We start from the raw sequence: 16,616 nt of genomic DNA on the forward strand, positions 1-16,616 counted from the left end.
TTTTTGGTTTAGAAACTATGCTACTTTGGAATTAAACCGAAGTCACTTTAACTAACTCAATAACAAGTTTAAGTATGCGCTAGGCACTCGTGTGAACATAGCATCGATATTTTTGCCCCCGCAGAGAGTGCGCTTTGTCCGACTCAGCGGATCTCTAACAGCCTGACTCAGGCTGAAGTGACTCAGTATTTCTAGGCAGGCGCCAAGAATAGCCCAGAGGACAGCGGCTCGCGAGATGCCGGATAGCTGGCAGTTAACACTGAACAGATAGAGCCTGTTCCTTAACCTCTCCTTTTTGTGACCGAATATTGGCGGTGCCGTGTCATGCGTTAATGCATGACACGGAACCGCCAATTGTTTCACGCGTTAATGCTAACAAAGATATCCGTTACAATAAGGGTTAGACATTACTGTATCTTCTCCCAACTCAGCTAAACAAACTGGTCTATTGAGTCGCAGTCCAAGCAAACATATCGTTGTTCAGGCGCGCTCGCGACGAAAACATGCCAAGATAGGCAATCTATGCGATCGTACAGATCTGTCCCAAGTGGACGAAGTCTATGCCAAACCTTTTAGAAAGATAAGACGAGGTCTATGCCAAAACTTTTAGAAACACCCGTGAGTCTACACGTTCCCGCAGAGCGCTCGAACAGCAAATTACCGCGTTATAACGGAAAAAATACAACCTCTTCCCCCGTAATAAAACAAATACAGAAATTTAGAAAGTTTTGTACCGAAACAGGAAGCACGTGATATGATTCTGGTGATAAAACTTTATATCGATATGTCCTGCCAGAGTTACATAGAAGATGTGGTTTATTGGTGAGGACATCGTGCAATACATTGCTTGCTCTCGATGTGATCAACCTGTGCTAATAACCATTTCTAATTTTTCTTAAAAAAAAAAAAAAATCCGCGATGTGGCATTTACGCACGAGAAGATGCGGGTTAGCCAACAAAGGTCGACAGAATGACCGCTGGTGCGATGCCCATTCAAGCCAGGTATACTGAATGCCTCGTTCTGCCGGTTTGTCGCTCAGCTCATGCTTACTCAACACAAGAACAGTGGACCAGATTCCTTACTTCACCTTCCTCGATCGGGTGCGGGACATAAATTGGGGCGCGTGTGCTGCGTCCGCCCTCGACTAGGACTCGTGCGTAAACGGTGCTTCACTGATTGAGTGCTAATTTCATATGAACGCCGCATCAGAAACAACCAAGTGATTTATGTGTGTCTCTGTTGACCCCAATGCTGAAGTGAGCCGCCAGGGGCGTGACTGTTCTATTTCCAGGACAATACGTCAAAACGTTTTCCCGGCCTCGCAATTCGTTGAGTGGCCTCCAAGTTCGTAATGGGTAGCTCATCGAGATATCTAAAGGTACGGTGACACATGTACACGCTTTAGAGTGAAGGCATGCAAGATAGAGAACATTTTTCACGAGAAAAGTTAAAACTGATATATTTTGTATCGTTCCTCTTTTTATCCTACATGCGACCACATACGTTCTTCACCGTAGAAGCAATTTCTAGCTTGCTGAGTATCGTTATTTTGCTTAGGATTCCAGGCCGTTCCGCCCAAAGGTAAACTTAGCAATTTTCTCACCTAATTAATGTACTTAACTACCTATATATATATATATATATATATATATATATATATATATATATATATATATATACATATATATAAAGTCGAAGAACATTAAATAAACGCAATGTATTAGTGAAATAAAACAATTTTTTTTTCTTAGAAACAATAGAACTATTGAAAAAATATAGGTTACAAATTACAACCACACGGTTGATTCGGTTCGTAAAACATTTTTCCACAATATAGAGAAAACGGTTGTCTGAATTGGAACATTTTATCAATATCTCCGCCTAATTATTCATTTTGGTGGTGAAAAGTTGATAGAGAAAGAGAGAATGGAAGCGTACAGCCAGGAATCGGGATTTTCACTTCTAGGTGACAGAAATCGTTTTTGGGCACATTTCCGAGATCACGCCACACATGCCTGCAAGCACCTGCCGCTCCCCGCCGAGACCCTTTGCATACATTTCCACACACGCGGTACCACGCGGAATTTGAAAAATGGGGCCGTGTTTTACGCCGACGAAGAACTCATTTTTCCATCAACTCCTGCAGCTCACAACTCAAAACCCCGCCTTACAAAAAAAATAAAAAATAATAACACATAGCTTGCAGATGCGCTTTGCTCGTTATGCCAAGGGATGTCGTTCGCCTTTTCTTTTCTTTTTTTTTTTACCGGAAATGATGTCTAACAAAACAGAACAAACTGTCTCTTTAGCCTCTTCATACTTCCATGGGGCCACGCCGTTCCCGGCTATAAACTTTTACGAAACAATACCAGCCTAAAAAGATATTAATGTGGGCCAAAACAAAAAGTATATTGTTCTGACAAATCCGGTTCAAAGTCTAACATAAGCTCGTCATTTGTCTCCCGTCTCCTAACCGAGGATACAAAGACCGACGAAAAAAATCTTTTTAGAGAACATTCATTTGTCATTTTTCCGGAGAATATTGGAACTAAGCTTCAGGCAGAGAATAGTGCGTGGCTCTAGTTCCGGCAAAATTAAGAACTGCCGCACTTTCCGTGGTGTTTATTGTTGTGTGTGCATGAGAAGCTTGAAGTCGGGTAACTACATCTGTTATGCAAGTAATGATAATATTTAAAAGATACCCATTACGGTGTGTCAAATTGGGAATAGCAGATGCACTCCGGAATTGGAGTATCTACAAATCGTTGAGTCTAACGCTCGTCGAACGCGAAGCCAGAAGCCCCTTTTTACTTTAGGAAAAAAACAAAAAAACAAAAAAAAAAAACACAAATTGCGTGTTTCTGAGATCAAAAAAGAAAAAGCGTTTTCGTTACAGTTTTAAGCATTGTTACATTTCCAATACCATCGCGCATTATTAAGTAATCTAGTGCTCGTATATCTTTGAATAGCAAGAATGAGTAAGAGAAAAGAGAATTATGTTCAGAAGATATTGTGATTAAAGACGGCGCCAACCAAGGTTGTGGAAGAAATAAGAGATGGAGAAAAAGAGAAAAGAAAGCAGGAAAGTGAATAAATTTACCGATCCGAGGTAGCAACGAGAAGAAAACTAATGATACCGGGAATGTTTTCGGTCTCAGTCCCAGTTCATAAATCACGAAGAAGCTGAGCGAAGTTGTCATATGTAAAATAATTTGTTTACGCGTGCATAAACTCGAGAAACAAAATACATTCGGTGAACATATCTGAAGCCCTAAAACATAAGAAACCTGTTCTTTTTTTTTTTACTTCTCGATTTGCAAAAAACGTAACAAGCTCCCGGTTCACTTCCAGCGGTTCAAAATATAACGATGGCCTCTCTTTATTCTTTCTAATACAAAGTCATCCATTGAGCGCTCCTCCTTGAAAACCATAAGCATAAAAAAACAGTGACACTACTCACATTGCCAAGGTAAGAGAATTCCGCGATAGAATCAATTTAGAGCCAATCCGAATACTTATTTTCGAAACATTTTCGCTTCGCAACAATAAATGCGTCTTGTGCCAATATAATCTAAAAGTTCATAACGGCGCCAGGGTTTTCCGATTTGAAGCGAATCATTGCAGCAGTACCGATGAGGGTTCCACCGTATTCTCTGTCCTCGTTGTAGAAGAACTGTTTCAGTCATAGTCAAAGTCAGTAAATGATTAGCCCCCCCAAACCGCCCTAAATAATAGCTGTATAGTGCAGAACTGCGCGAAAGCGTGAAGAAAGTAAGCGCTTCGACTTCTTCATAGCGGATGCCAACGTATCGATTTTTGTATTGGACTACGGGAAAGAACAGTAAAAATCTCGATAGAAATTTAAGCAGATATCGCCTAAAAGACTCGCAGATCTGGATCAACTCCACAAAAAGAGGGAACCACCTCTGCGGAATGGATTTGTTCTAGGAGGATGAAACGCAAAACGCCAGTTTAGGTTTTCAACGAGAGCATTTTTCGCTAGTGCTTCTTTCCCCACGCTATAGTTGGAATTACGCGTATATAGACTGCCCCCAGGCGCATTAATTCGCTCAAATGTGGCGAAATGTACGGTAGTTGAAAAATAATTTTCTTGGAGTGTGCATATCTAAAGAGACAATTGTTTTTAATGGGTATGTTATTTCTCAACAATCATGATGTGCAATCACGAACCATCCGCAAACTAATTGGTTGCGTGTTCTTTTCCGGGGATTATTGCGTCTGGCGAAATACCCGAACGAGGATTAGCGTTATTTTATAACATGTATGCTAGAACAAAACAGGTTTACCTTCAATGAATAAAAAAAGAAAATGGCAACGCCGCTATTTAAGCGGAATATATGAAAACACCCCATATCTGCAAATGGGCTTCTTGTGCATATTGCGCTCGTGATGGAAGTTCTTCAAATATGAAACCGCAAAGGGTGCGCCGCGGTCTGTGTCTGCATGTGCTCTCTAATCTGTCATCTTAAGTGATTTGACAAACATTTTATTATTTTCACATGCGCAAAATCTTATTTAAACGTAAAAAAGGCCGCCGTTCAATTTGAAAACGAAAAAGCTCCCTTTCTTCTTCTTAAAAGCAAAGTGTAGAAACCGACTAATACCATTTAGATATTACAATTGCCCACTTTAATATCTCGTAACACTCTCTCGCTTTATTACTCAAGAATGTTTTTTTGTTGCCTCATATATATCTATATCTATATATAAGACGAAAGAAAAGCCAGGGACTGTTTTTTTCTGAATGGCCATCTTGGGAAGAAAGAGCAGAGTGTAACTTAAACGGAGCAAATTTCTGCTCTCTCTGACTGTTCCTCCCGTGCAAGAAACATGATTAAGAGACGGTATGAATCCCACGTAAGCACGGAGAACTTAGTTTGTGCACAATGAAGTTCAAGCCTGGCGGCACGTTCACTCAGCCCGTTCCTCAGTCAGCCCCGCTATCCAAGTGAAAGGTTCATTACCCCTCCACGATGCAATGGCATAAAGATGATGGCTCCCACAGGCCCTTAAAATTAACTGTCATTAATGTGCGCACCCCACCGAAAACCACCCACGCTCTGAAGTTTAACACAAACACACGGTAAATGCGAACAATCCACAGATTCACAAGCAGGCAGGATTTCTCGCGCACTCTCAATTTCGCTAATTAATCGTTGTTTACAAACAAACAATTCCCGCCCTCTCATCCGCAGATCCCCCGTCGCCCACTAGAGCACGATCATTCAAAGCACGCTGCCGGAATGAAGCAAATCCTTGGAAAACTGCCAACCGCACAACCGGGAAAAAAGTCACGTACGGTGAACGATACCTTCCAGTCGGGTATAATCAAAATCCGCTTTATAGTTATTTTTCCCCCAACAGAACGGGAAGATAAAATAAACAACCGAATATGTTCTCTCATCGAAGTGATAAAATGACAAGCCATAAAACCGGCCTACTTTCGGCATTTAAAGGGGTCATGAAATGAATATTGGGATGGAATAAATTATTTATGGTCGGGATTTTGCTATAGTCAGTCACAGGTCATGAAAATGTTTCCAGTGAAAGGAAGGTTGGGGACGAGGAAGCAGGCGGAACGCTGGAGAAAGAGGGAGTTTTCTCCTCTCCTGTCTAGGTTTCCGTTTGCTTCCACTTCTTCTGTCTTCCTTTGCCTCGAAAACTTTCCTTAACTTTTCACTGACTATAATCACCAATCACTTAGTGGTCGACAAGAAATATAGCACATATTCAAAAGCTTACTTTTGGCTACGAAATTTTGTAAATATAGCGCACTATTTCGCACCTCCTTTTCTTCGAAAGCTATCCGCCTTTTCACAGTGATACATCCGCGGTACCCAAAGCGCCATAGCACCCCAGCCGGCCCCAGCTCACGCATTGGACAAGAGCACTGCATGCGCTCGTCAAAAATCAATCTGCCATTGGCTAGTCTGTGGCCAATCAGTGTCTTGACAGTACTTATCAGGACTGACGAATGACAAGTTTCAGGATGTGCTTAAAAAGCACGACAGAAGCGAATGCACCACAAGCACGTCATGACCACGAGCTTTCTCGCTTTGAGGAAGAGGTTGAAAAAGCGTTTCATGGACCCTTTAGGTTTGTACACGCGCAGATGTTTAATATTGTCATGTACTGTACGAAGGTATACGGGAATGTATAAGCAATAAGTTTGTCATTCGGTGTCCTGTAGCCCGTGGGTGGTTTGAGTTGTGAAGCGTTTCAGGACTGGGCGATCTTTCGCCGCACGCTCTAATGGTGGAAGAACTTCGCTGCTTTCACTCAAACGAATACAACAATTTAGCTAAATTGAAAAAAAAAAAAAATGGCGCCCGAACAATTCAAGAGTTTAGCTATTGGTTGAGCACCGTTTTGTTTAGACTGCCTCAGTAACGGGTTTTTTCTTTCTTTCTTATTGCCTTGTTTTGCTACGAAGTTTCCTCTTCATAGAGGTACCCTAATATTAACCTGATTTTTGTTTTCCAGACTATGGCGATTAGATAGGTTGAAGAATAATAATAAAATAAAATACACTTTAAAAAAATAATGATCGGTACCCTTTCAAGAAAAGGCAATGAACAGGAAACCGTTCCCCAGTGACGTAGTTGGACTAAAGGAGACGGATGTGAAGTACTCCAAAACTTTACTGAAATAATGCAAGGATACACGCGTAAAGACTTGAGCGTGATAAGTGCGCGTACAACAATGGGCCAGCAACCTGCTTACATCAATGACCACCGTAAATACACCCAATTAATATCGTCCTTGCTTTCTACACTGGATGTTGCGTGCCTGTGCAGCAATTACGCGTTCGTAAGGCACATGAACGAAAACACCATTAGCTGAAACCACCGTCGCATCTATAAAAAAAAGAAGAACGGTAACAATATTATTATAAAAATAAAGCAAACAAAAATGTCGCGAGAAGATAATAAATAGGGAGCAATTAGGCCGATTTCCATCTGATATTTTCTGAAAGTAATTTTTCGTCCGTGCGTTTAATCATCCCTCGGAGAGCTCCGCGTTCTTCTTCGTGACTTTTTGTTCTCTATTTTCAGGTAGACTGCGTAAAACAGCCGAGCCCTCCGAAGCACGTCTGAAACAAGAGCTTCGAGCCGATTCCCAGGCGAAATTGCTCGGCCGTCCGCCGCCGGTGTCTTGACTCGAGTGAAGCATCTTGGCGTCCCATGCCTCTGGTTGTTTTCTGCGCGTTCCGCATCGCTTCTCATTCTTACGGGCGACCACCCCACGAAAACTGCAACAAGTACAACGAAGCAGTACCGACGCCATTTTTTCCGGGGCGCTCGCGGGCACCCACGCTCTATATTTTCATTGAGAAGATCGGGGGCAAGCAAAGGCTCGGTCATCTAAAGGAGACCGACGAAGACGTCATCAGTCATAAGCATTCGTCTCCGGTGGGATTTTGGAGTTCGCCGAACGCTTCGAAGAGCCGCGAACCCACCGGCAACGGAATCGATTGCGAGAGGTCATAGCCTCCTCTATACTCACAAAGCCTGGCAGTTCGACGACAGAGCCATAGAGTGCCCGGTCGCACATTTGGAGCGCGAAGTTCTGGCAGCACAGAGCACGAAATAGTCATTTCTTTGGGAACCTCGACGTCAGCGCACAGCTTTTGCAGCGGCGAGGACCCGAATCACACCTGTTCACTCAGGAGAAATGTGTTTCGGCGTCCCGCCGCAGCGGGGCGCCAGTCACGTGGCGCTCCTCTCATCTGTTGTCTGCCACTCCCCCTTGTCCATTTCGGCGGCCGGTTCTCGTGGTGATCTGCCAGGCTTTGTCAGTATGTAGGAGGCTATGATTCGAGACAAGACCGGCGTCGGCGTTCAGCCGGGCCTCGTGTGCAATTATTACCTCGCAGGACGCTCGAATTTGGGCTTGGGCCAGATGGCTGAGGTGGTGCCACACGGATGGGATCACTGTTATGTGTGGAGGTTCAGGAGATTGTCCAGAGGCTTCGATTATTCCAGAGGGTGTTGTTCAAATTGACTGCAAAGACGTTGCTGCGGTTGAGTTGGAGCTCGAATGTTAGCCTGCTTAGTCCACTTGGGTACATTAAAAATATTTGAACTACATTATTCAAAAAAATATTCCGTTATCATTATTTATTATAAGTATTCTTGACAAGGAAGTGTAGACTTTTTGAACAGGCCTTTATTGGAATCAATGAGGTGACACCGGTCCTCTGGCGTTTGACTAAACTGTAAAAGGAAGACGGGAATATTTTTCAGGCTATCTAATTACGAGACATAAAGGCTCGTTTGAAAATTAAATATTGAGCAACCGAAGATTTTGGTATTTTTTTGCTAGGTCGGTAGTATAGTCTTGTTTCTTTCGTCCCATTTTGTACGGGTGCAGTCGACAATTGAAGCACAAGTCGATCTACCATGATGACTTGCTGAATTTTTTTTCTTAGTCTCTATTATTTCTTTAAATATGATGAAACGAAAAGGTTGAAAGTTGGATAGTTTTATTTAACTAAGCTTTTACAACATTACGAGTTGTGAATGGTTCCGGATAGGTACAACTAGTCAGTATTTACATTGCCTCGGTACGCAATCAAGAAACATTTTATTATTTTTAGAAATAAATGCTAGATTATAAAATAATTATTAGGAAAGTTATCTGAGGCCGAAATAAAGCAATTTGGCTAAGCATTGTCAAGAATTTCAAAATGTTGTGGTCACCATACCAAATGAGTCAAAAGCTGTCCACGAATGTAGCAAGAACGCATTCTATTTTTAACCGATTATTGGTATTATATTATTCCTTTATACGATACCAAGAGTAAATATGAATTAAGGTTTCCGGAACCTCCTCGGGCATTGTGCATGAGTTAATTCTTCGCGGCCTCCCCGAAGATGTGCCTTCTCATATAACAAAATAGTCGTGTTTTACATTGGGCCATTCCGCCGCAGTTGGTTTTGATTTTAAAAATTTAAGTGGTCCACAACCCTCAACACGGATTTACGGCATTGGAATATGCTGAAATATTGCTTCGTTTCTCTAGTTGCGTACTGCAACTTTCTCAGTTTTCGTCGGCAGTGAACCACATCTTACTTCTGCATTCCATAATACGGCAGAGCTGAACACTGCATTATTTGCGCTATAACATTGTAGAGAAACGTTGCCATCAGCCTAGAAAGCGGGATGAATCGTCTTCGAATAAAATAGGAAAAGTAACTAGAATGTTTTTTTTTTTTCTTCTAGTACTGTTGCAACTCGCGGTGGCGAGTAGTTAATCTTGGTGTTTGTTCTATAGTCGTCAACTTAGCTCTAGTTTAGAAGATGGAGAAAAAAATATAAAAATGAGAAACCACGATGGCATGATGGTGTGTCCGAGAAAGACACACGCTTCAATAGAGATCAAGCGCGGCCCTTCTGGGGTTTAATTTCGAAATTTACGCACATGGTATGCGATTTATATAAACGGAAAAAAAAGAAGACTTATAGAGTGCAGTTAGAAAAATTATATTTTAGGTTTGGAAAAAGCGATCGAGAAGTATAAAAGTTAAAACTGAAACTGGGTTCCACCGTAAGAATCTAAATAAATTTCAACAACCTCAATAAAAAAAATTGGGGTGTGTGTATGTTTATACCGCCTAGAACATAGTCTGCCTCAACGGGCGACTTGTCGCCCAGCTATACACTCCGTGCGGGAACTATAGGGGGCGCTTTGAAAAACGCGCGCAGCGCCGCTAGCGGAGGAGCTGGCGTTCGACCGTGAGTCGCGTTCAGCAGCCTGCGGCGCCTTTTCGCATGCCAAGCTGTGGCGGCGGAAGCGCGCACCGACGAAACTCTTGCTTTTTGAGCCGATACGTTGAGGGTGACGTTGCATGAATGCTGGGGCAGACCTAAGAAGGGCATTTAGCTGTTCTCCTCTTCTTATATATTGAGTTTTAGTCGTTATTCGGGGGAATTTCTCTAGTTGCGGCCAAAAAAGGAGTTGGAGCGATTTTCCGAAAAGCAAGACGGCCGCCACCATAATTGCTTTGAGTGGGAAATTTATTTCGCTCGTCGCTGTAAACGTAGGACTGCTGGAACGATGATATTGGAGGCGAGTGAGATGTCCACTAAGTTTCTGCACGAAGTGTGCCAAGTTTCATTAAGACAGCAGGTGTGAAAGTTGTTTCTAACGAATGAAGAAATAAAGCTGTACGGTATATCCAATATTGGACCCAAAATGTTGCGTTATAGCGGGCTGTGCACAGTGCAGATTTGGGCACATAGGTGCTTGGACTTGACAGTAACATGACACAGCACTTATTATACAAAAAAAAAAAAAGGTGGCACAGGGAAACCAGGTGAAAATTTGGTTTGGGCGGCGTAACTCAATGGGAACCGGTTTTGACCATGAAAAGGCTGTCAAGAGAATACCACTGGTCGGGGGAGGTGGAGTCTTTAGAGGTAGGAAGGGACTAGTGGACTGTACTTCCAATCGAAACAACTTTACGAAAGGTGGTTCCAAAGCCGAGAAAACGAAGTTGTCGGCCAACACACGGTTTGGCCGCCAAGGGCTTTTGCGGTCAGCTGTTGTGTAATAACCTGTTGTGCGAGGTGCTGATTTTCGGCCCACAGGTACTTTGACATGACCGTCACTTGGCACCACACTTATTATAACAAAAATAGTTGGCATAGCGAAACCAGGTGGAAATTTAGTTTGGGCGGCGTAACCAAATGGGAACTGGCTTTGACCGTCAAAGGCTGTCAAGATAATACCACTCATCGTGGGAGGTGCACACTTTACAGGTAGGAAGGGACCAGTGGGCGGTATTTCCAGTTCGAACCACTTTGCGATAGGTGGCTCTAAAGCCGAGAAAAAAAATTGTTGTCTACAGAACTCGGGGTGTCAGTGTTTCCACATCCAAAAGGAGGCTTATCAAGAAAGAAAGCACACCACATAAACTTCCATACTCAAACGCCGACTCTCCAGTGATTCCGAGTTTCATGGTTGTTTTCTTTAGATTTATATTTTTCACTTTTTTTACCGTTCAAATCTTTCTTCATGAAGTACAGATTGCGTGCCATACTTGTCCGGAAATATCATCGACACGTACGATGGGGACGAAACTTCTTTGGAGGGCATTCCGCCAACGAAATCGGCACTGCATACCCGCGAGTGTGGGATGGCATTTCAGTTCGACCCATCGGCGCTGACACATGTAGGCGTTACTGGTACGAAAACAAACGCAGAGCGCAAAGCGGCAGTGTAGAATATGTCAGCCGTGCCGACACAATGGCAGACATGATCGGGACACCAAATTTCTCGCGTCGTACGGCACGGCTCCATCGTTGTCGCTGTCCCACAAAACATCGGCGAGGGGAAAAACTGTGAAACTTTGTCTCCACGAGATACGACGCATAACTATTGAAGCACTTAATGACGCAGCACAGGCAGCACTTCATGCTGTGAACCCAGCGCAACAGCACCACTCCGACTTCAACGCGTACCAACGTACGCCGGCGTGGTTTCGGTTTCGTTTTCTCTGGGGTGCTCACTGCCTACCTTCGGTACCGGCCGCGCGGCGGCGCGCCAGTCGCGTTGCACGGAGTGTATAGACTAGAAATTTAGCCAGCGCAGTACAACCGCTAGCCTGGGGTCTTTGACGTTCGCCAAGCAGAAGTGATACAGGACCGCACGCCGGCACGATGCTCATCCAGATCGAAAAAGGCAAGTGTGGGGATTGAACTTAGGATTCCTGGATTCTGCAGCGCGATCTTTCGCACCATGTGCTCCGAGCTGTTGTGCGCTAGCCCACTCGGCCACCGATGCCCCTACAACAAGCTCAACTTTTTCGAGGTTCAGCTTTTATTACGTGTAAGCTGGCTGGTGAACATGCACTTGGGTTATTTTTACAGCTTCGGGAAGCTTCTTTTGTACACCCAATGTAATAATTTGAAAATATCTAAAGCAAGTTATTTCATCTTTTGTCATGCAGCGTTTTCTAGTTTCTTTTTACGAGAAGTTGTTAGTGTGGACGGTAGAAACTCGTCCGATGTGATTGACGCGAGTTCTCGAAAGCTCAGTAATTTCCAAGGAGAAACAATTTGCACTTCAGGTTTTAATGTTAAAACACGGATGCGTAACTTACCCCGATTCAATTAACCGCCCGCTTTCTAACGGTGAGGCCGTCAAAAATTTGCAAACTTCCCGAGGAATTGCGGTGAATGCTAGACTCCAGTTGAACACTTACACTCACGGCATGTCAGTTCCAAAATAGTTTCAGAGGCTGAATGCGGGCCAAAACTCATGTTGCGTATATTATCACTCATAATTGCTATCGCCGTTTCTTTTAAGAAGCCGGTTTTCACTTCTTTTTCAAAGAGCGTACCGTCCTACGAAGAAGCGCTTGAACCAGCGGTTGCTGAGTACGCTCTGTGAAATCTGAGGCGATCAAAACTGCAACTGGACCGGCATAGACAAACATTCTCAAAGGTTTTGCGATATTAAATGGGCTCTGTATACTTAAGCGATAGTGAGAGCTAAGCAAGAATCCAGGCACTTGTTTTTTAAGAACAAGTGCGAGAGCCCGTTCCTCGTTTTATTTTCACTTCCATAAAAGGATCTCAATAAGAGTTTCGGCAGTTCTTGAGCTCTCATCATCTTTATAAATACTATAGTTTAAATATAAAAAAAACGGAAAACTACAGCTGACATAAATAATAGTAAACCAGAAGGTCAGGAAATAAGTAGATCTGCCGTTTTACTGATAGATTATCCTTTTGGGCGCAATAAATAAAATAAAAAGGTAAATGATGGGCAAAATAAAGCGACTTAATTTTGACGTTTAGAAGAAAAGTGAAGAGTTGTCGTTCTCTCTATGCTAATGCAAATTATACCAGTTGCGTTTGCTCAGCGGTAGGAACATGTAAAAAAAGAGGTATGATGAGCTAGAATACATCCGTCGAAAGGAGTGGATGATTTTTCTGAGCACCCTGTTGTTCAATGTTTCGTAATAACAACAGAAGAAAAAAAAACAAGATAAGGGCAAGTTCTCGAATTGATCACCTTAATAATGTCGCACGAAGTAAAGCCGTCACACCAAAGACAACGAGCGTAGACTCTTAACGAAGTGACAGTTTGCAACTATGTTATTAGGTGTCCCTGTTGACGAGACGACAAGGTGTTTCAAATTAGTGTATAAACACTTTGTTTTATAATGCATGGTTTTTTTGTTTTTTTTTTTTAGCATTCACTTGTGTGCCAGCGTTTAAACTGACAACAGGATTGTCACGCGTCCAACGCGTTCTATTTTTCTTTCTTTTTTTTTTAATTCCCCTCGTCTTAATTTGTAACACGCACTGCACTGCAGTGAAACACCAGCTACAGTCTCGACTACCTTTAGAGGATATATTTCACGGTGGTTTGAAACATGTGTTGCTTTTGTAATGGAGAACTGACGGCACGGGATCGCGTGTCTCAACGTCCCGCTCAAAAAAAAAAAAAGAAAGTGTAACGGATCCACAGACGTCGCTCAAAGTGGGTGACAACGGCGTGTACCTTGCTGACACCATCGAAAGGAGAAATATATATATATATATATATATATACATATATATATATATACATATATATATATATATATATATATATATATATATATATATATATTTTTTTTTTTTTTTTTCGTTTTGTCGAGATCGCTCCAGGATAATCTTGGGGCCGTTCCTTTGATCCTTTCTGATACGAGGAAAGGAGCAGAATAATAAAGATAATACACCACGAAAACGATATAGTACAGCTAAAGCCATACGTTAAAGCGTAACGATATGAAAACTGGGAAATAATTTTGCAGAAATGAACTGAACATTGTGGAGTGAAAAGGAACGTGAAAAGTGGGAAGTGAACAGACATTATCTGGCCATTCATTTAAACCTCTCTTAACTGGAGTGAAAAAAGAAAATAAAGTAGGACACTGATAAACACGCGGATGAGCGTGACAACAACCACAATTCGAAAGGAAGAGCACTCAAAGCCGTCGCCACGGTCGTCTCGAAAAAATAACAAAAAGCCCGCCACAATGAATATCGAGAGGGCTGCGAAGTGACACCCGCGGACCGCACCGTGGACGCAGCCATTGATATCCCACGTGCTCCTCGAACCACGCGCAGGCGCGTCGCAGCAGGCGGAGCGCGCGCGGCGAGAGAGCGGTAGAGAAAGAAAAAAAGATCGCCTCCTCGTGCTCCTCATCTTCGAACAGATGATGCGCAACCGCGCCACGACTCACTCCAACTCGGACGGAAAAAAGTTGTTGGCGTGTCTCACCGTTTAAGCAGACGACGCAGAAGTAGGCGACGAGGACGGACGGAAGCATCGGTAGCATAGGCCGGTGTTGCCGTTCGCGTAGGCCCATGGTTTTCACGAAAGCACAGCGGCCCAACGCGCTGCTTCCCACTCCACCTGTGAAACGGAAAACAGCGCTTGGCAAGAGGCAGGAGGCGTCCCGGAGAGCGGAGGACGACCGGCATGCAACGCGGGGGATCCCTCGCCTGGCAGCCGGCCCCCTCCTCCTCGCCCTCTTCTCCCCTTCCGCCTTGTCCCCCCTCCGCCCCGCAGCGGAAGCCTGGCCTGAGCAAACTCACGGGACCCCCTCCCTCGCAGAGCCGGCAACCGGCCGTTGCCAGCTGCCGGACCGCAGGAGTCGGTTAGCCTTCCCCAGAACAATGGATCCAGCGCGCCTTCGTTATTAGCCGCCGGTCGCTGATGGGAAAAAACAACGCCAAAAAAAGAAAAGCCGAATCCGGCGGCTCGGAACGGTGTGCTGGCGGCCGGTGCCGAAGTTGGAGCGGCCGGGCGGGGTGAGCCCAAGCGAAACCGAATCTGCCGCCAACGACTCGCAGCGCCATCTCAGGGACGCGTCGGGCACCGCGAAACGAGCCGCTTCGGGCTTTCTGATTGGCCCGAGGGTCGCTCGCTTCTCACCGTCCCGCGCGTTCGGGGTTCGGCCACGTGGTGCGCTGCGCTCGCTCTCCCGGCGATTTCGGTCTCGCCTTCATTGATCTCGACGGTGCGGTCGGCTTCGTGAGTGCGCGCTCTGCGTCCCCCCATCGCGGCTGTGTTTCGCTTGGCCATCGACGCGCGCACACGCACGCCTCTGCTGGTATGGTGAGGTGTCTCGCTGTAGCACGCGCTCGGTTCTCCGTCGACGAGGTCCCGTGCGGCGGGCCGTGATCGTGCCCGTTCTCATCGATGAACGCCGGCTGTGACTCGACGACCGACGGCGGCGGAGAGGTGCTCGAGTAGCGGCGTTTGGTGCTCGGTCGTCGTACTCGCCGACTACGGTGCGCGGTGGCGTAGCGATGTCCGGCCGTGGGAACAGGACCCGAGGACGGCGGCAGGCCGAGTGCACCGTCGACGACCTGCTCCGGCGGATTGCGCCGGTGATGTGTGTGCTGCCGCTTCTGTTGGCTCTCGTCGGAGTAACGCCGCACTTCGCCTCAGGTGAGCGCAAAGCCCACGCTCTCGATGAGCCCCCAAAGGGAACGCGAAGTTCCGTTATAGCGAGGCCAAACTGAGTTATCTGGTTTGGCTGGTGACGGCAGCGGAGAAGACGTGCTGCTCGCGGGGGTGTCAGGTCTTAACGTCGGACTAAAAATTTTGATTACTGAACGTCTCACTGTGCTCGTTCATTTAACGTTAGGAGCATGTTCAACCGGAACGCACGAGCAAGTTTGGGTCAGGAAGGTACACCAAAAAAGTTGGCACGCTATCGGCCTAAAAAAGAAAGGAAATTAAGAGTGCATAGTTGAAGGTCAAAGCAGAGCACAAAAACAAAATAAACCAGCTATTTGCTCTCACATGTTGAGTGTTCTGTCGCGCATCGAATGCTACCTCAATGAAGGCCATGAAAAGTTTTGAAGCGTTTGAGAAATCAAAAGAATATCACATTCAGTCATGCATTCACAGTTATATAGGAAAGCGAACCATAGAAAACAGATACAGCTTGATAGAAAGCTTTTCTTTGGGAACCACATGTTTAGGTTGTTCGTAGGTCGCCGAGCGCGTGCCAGGCTTTCGAGAGCCTCTCCGAGCGAGTGCTTCCCTGCGGAACACGCAAGAAGAAACACCGATCTTTTTCCAGAGCTGTCGATGAGATTTCGTGGCCCGCAAGCAATGCCTTTCCGCACGAACACTGCAGGTGTCTGCAGGGCGTTGGACGATTCTCCGTCTTGTTACCAGAAACACCGCTACGCATTTGCTTTTCAAACTCCAGAGATCTTACATGGCAACCGAGTGTCTACACGCTACTGCTATGCCTTTCACAAGAACGTTTAGTAAAACCTCACCATTTTGTTTTTCTTAGAAGATTATTTTGGCATGTGCGTCTTAGTACTTGTTTGCTAATTTCAAGGTTTTTCCCGCTCAGCTGATGTTGCTGGAGTGAGGCGCCTTAGTCTTGTTCCTACATTGCATAACGCCCTGTGGAAATTGCCATTGGAATAACGAAGCTACGTCCCCAGTTTAATTCACCGCGTTACTATTTAGTTTTAAGATACTATATTAGAATATATAGAGTGACATGCTTATATCGGTTGCGTATTTAACGAAACAACATAAATATCAAGCTACGTACATTCA

The 16,616-nt window shown here is 44.8% G+C and overlaps 2 protein-coding genes across 9 annotated transcripts in view; one reads left to right on the plus strand and one right to left on the minus strand.

Moving 5' to 3' along the window:
* The window catches only part of LOC8035937, a 465,884-nt gene extending 451,020 nt beyond the window's left edge, over window positions 1–14,864 (minus strand). Inside the window, exon 1 of one of the 2 annotated variants that reach the window (XM_029968194.4) lies at window positions 14,304–14,864. In XM_029968194.4, the coding sequence (XP_029824054.3) occupies window positions 14,304–14,391 (88 nt within the window). In that variant the 5' untranslated portion in view covers window positions 14,392–14,864. The remainder of the gene's footprint in view (window positions 1–14,303) is intronic. The other variant, XM_029968195.4, reaches the window with a different exon arrangement.
* A 146-nt stretch (window positions 14,865–15,010) lies between these two features.
* The window catches only part of LOC120844207 (hemicentin-2), a 378,065-nt gene continuing 376,459 nt past the window's right edge, over window positions 15,011–16,616 (plus strand). For 3 of the 7 annotated variants that reach the window (XM_042290941.1, XM_040502927.2, XM_040215858.3), the window contains exon 1: window positions 15,012–15,479. In XM_042290941.1, the coding sequence (XP_042146875.1) occupies window positions 15,338–15,479 (142 nt within the window). In that variant the 5' untranslated portion in view covers window positions 15,012–15,337. Of the gene's footprint in view, window positions 15,480–16,616 lie in introns of all 7 variants that reach the window. The other 4 variants (XM_042290939.1, XM_042290943.1, XM_040502926.2 and 1 more) reach the window with 2 other exon arrangements.

This window comes from Ixodes scapularis, unplaced genomic scaffold, assembly GCF_016920785.2.
Source record: "Ixodes scapularis isolate PalLabHiFi unplaced genomic scaffold, ASM1692078v2 PGA_scaffold0__279_contigs__length_252992795, whole genome shotgun sequence".
Classification (NCBI taxonomy): Eukaryota; Metazoa; Arthropoda; class Arachnida; order Ixodida; family Ixodidae; genus Ixodes; species Ixodes scapularis.